This window comes from Sinocyclocheilus anshuiensis, unplaced genomic scaffold, assembly GCF_001515605.1.
Source record: "Sinocyclocheilus anshuiensis isolate Anshui unplaced genomic scaffold, SAMN03320099.WGS_v1.1 scaffold6631, whole genome shotgun sequence".
Lineage (NCBI taxonomy): Eukaryota > Metazoa > Chordata > Actinopteri > Cypriniformes > Cyprinidae > Sinocyclocheilus > Sinocyclocheilus anshuiensis.
Genome location: NW_015542919.1, coordinates 6,353 through 6,991, shown reverse-complemented (window position 1 = coordinate 6,991; position 639 = coordinate 6,353). Strand labels below are relative to the sequence as shown.

The 639-nt window shown below is 49.5% G+C and overlaps 1 protein-coding gene across 1 annotated transcript in view; it reads right to left on the bottom strand.

Annotated features, from left to right (window-relative positions):
- Positions 1-220: 220 nt before the first annotated feature.
- Positions 221-639, bottom strand: part of LOC107694700 (uncharacterized) — a gene marked incomplete at its 5' end in the record, with an annotated part of 3,881 nt that continues 3,462 nt past the window's right edge. The window contains one exon of the mRNA XM_016494397.1: positions 221-468. Within this exon, the coding sequence (XP_016349883.1) occupies positions 221-468 (248 nt within the window). The remainder of the gene's footprint in view (positions 469-639) is intronic.

Sequence of the window (639 nt, the reverse complement as noted above, 5' to 3'; positions counted from 1 at the left end):
GTTGTTGTTCAGGCTCATCTGTTGGGTTGTGTTGTTGTTCAGGATCATCTGTTGGGTTGTGTTGTTGTTCAGGCTCATCTGTTGGGTTGTGTTGTTGTTCAGGCTCATCTGTTGGGTTGTGTTGTTGTTCAGGATCATCTGTTGGGTTGTTTTGTTGTTCAGACTCATCTGTTGGGTTGTTTTGTTGTTCAGGCTCATCTGTTGGGTTGTTGTTGGGTTCTCATTTTGTTGGGTTGCTCTCAGCTGAAGCTACAGCTCTACTCTGCGTGGCTTGAGTGTAATCAAAAACCGGCTCGGACTCGAGCGGATCTGTGTCTGCTGTCGGTTCTGGTCTGGATGTTTGTGGATGCTCCTGCGATGGCTCCCGGTCAGGCACATGAGGACACACTTTGGTTTTGAGGGTTTGGAAGTAGCGTTTTACAGCTTTCCGCACGCTCCTGAAACATTTCTTCCCTTTTGTGTGTTTCTCTGCAAACAAAGAATATCGATTAGAAACATCTTTATTATTAGCACAGATTAGTGGTCGACCGATATATCGCTCACTCTAGCCCGCCGGCCGCCTCTCACTCTAGCCCACTCACTCTAGCCCGCCGGCCTCCTCTCACTCTAGCCCACTCACTCTAGCCCGCCCGCCTCCAC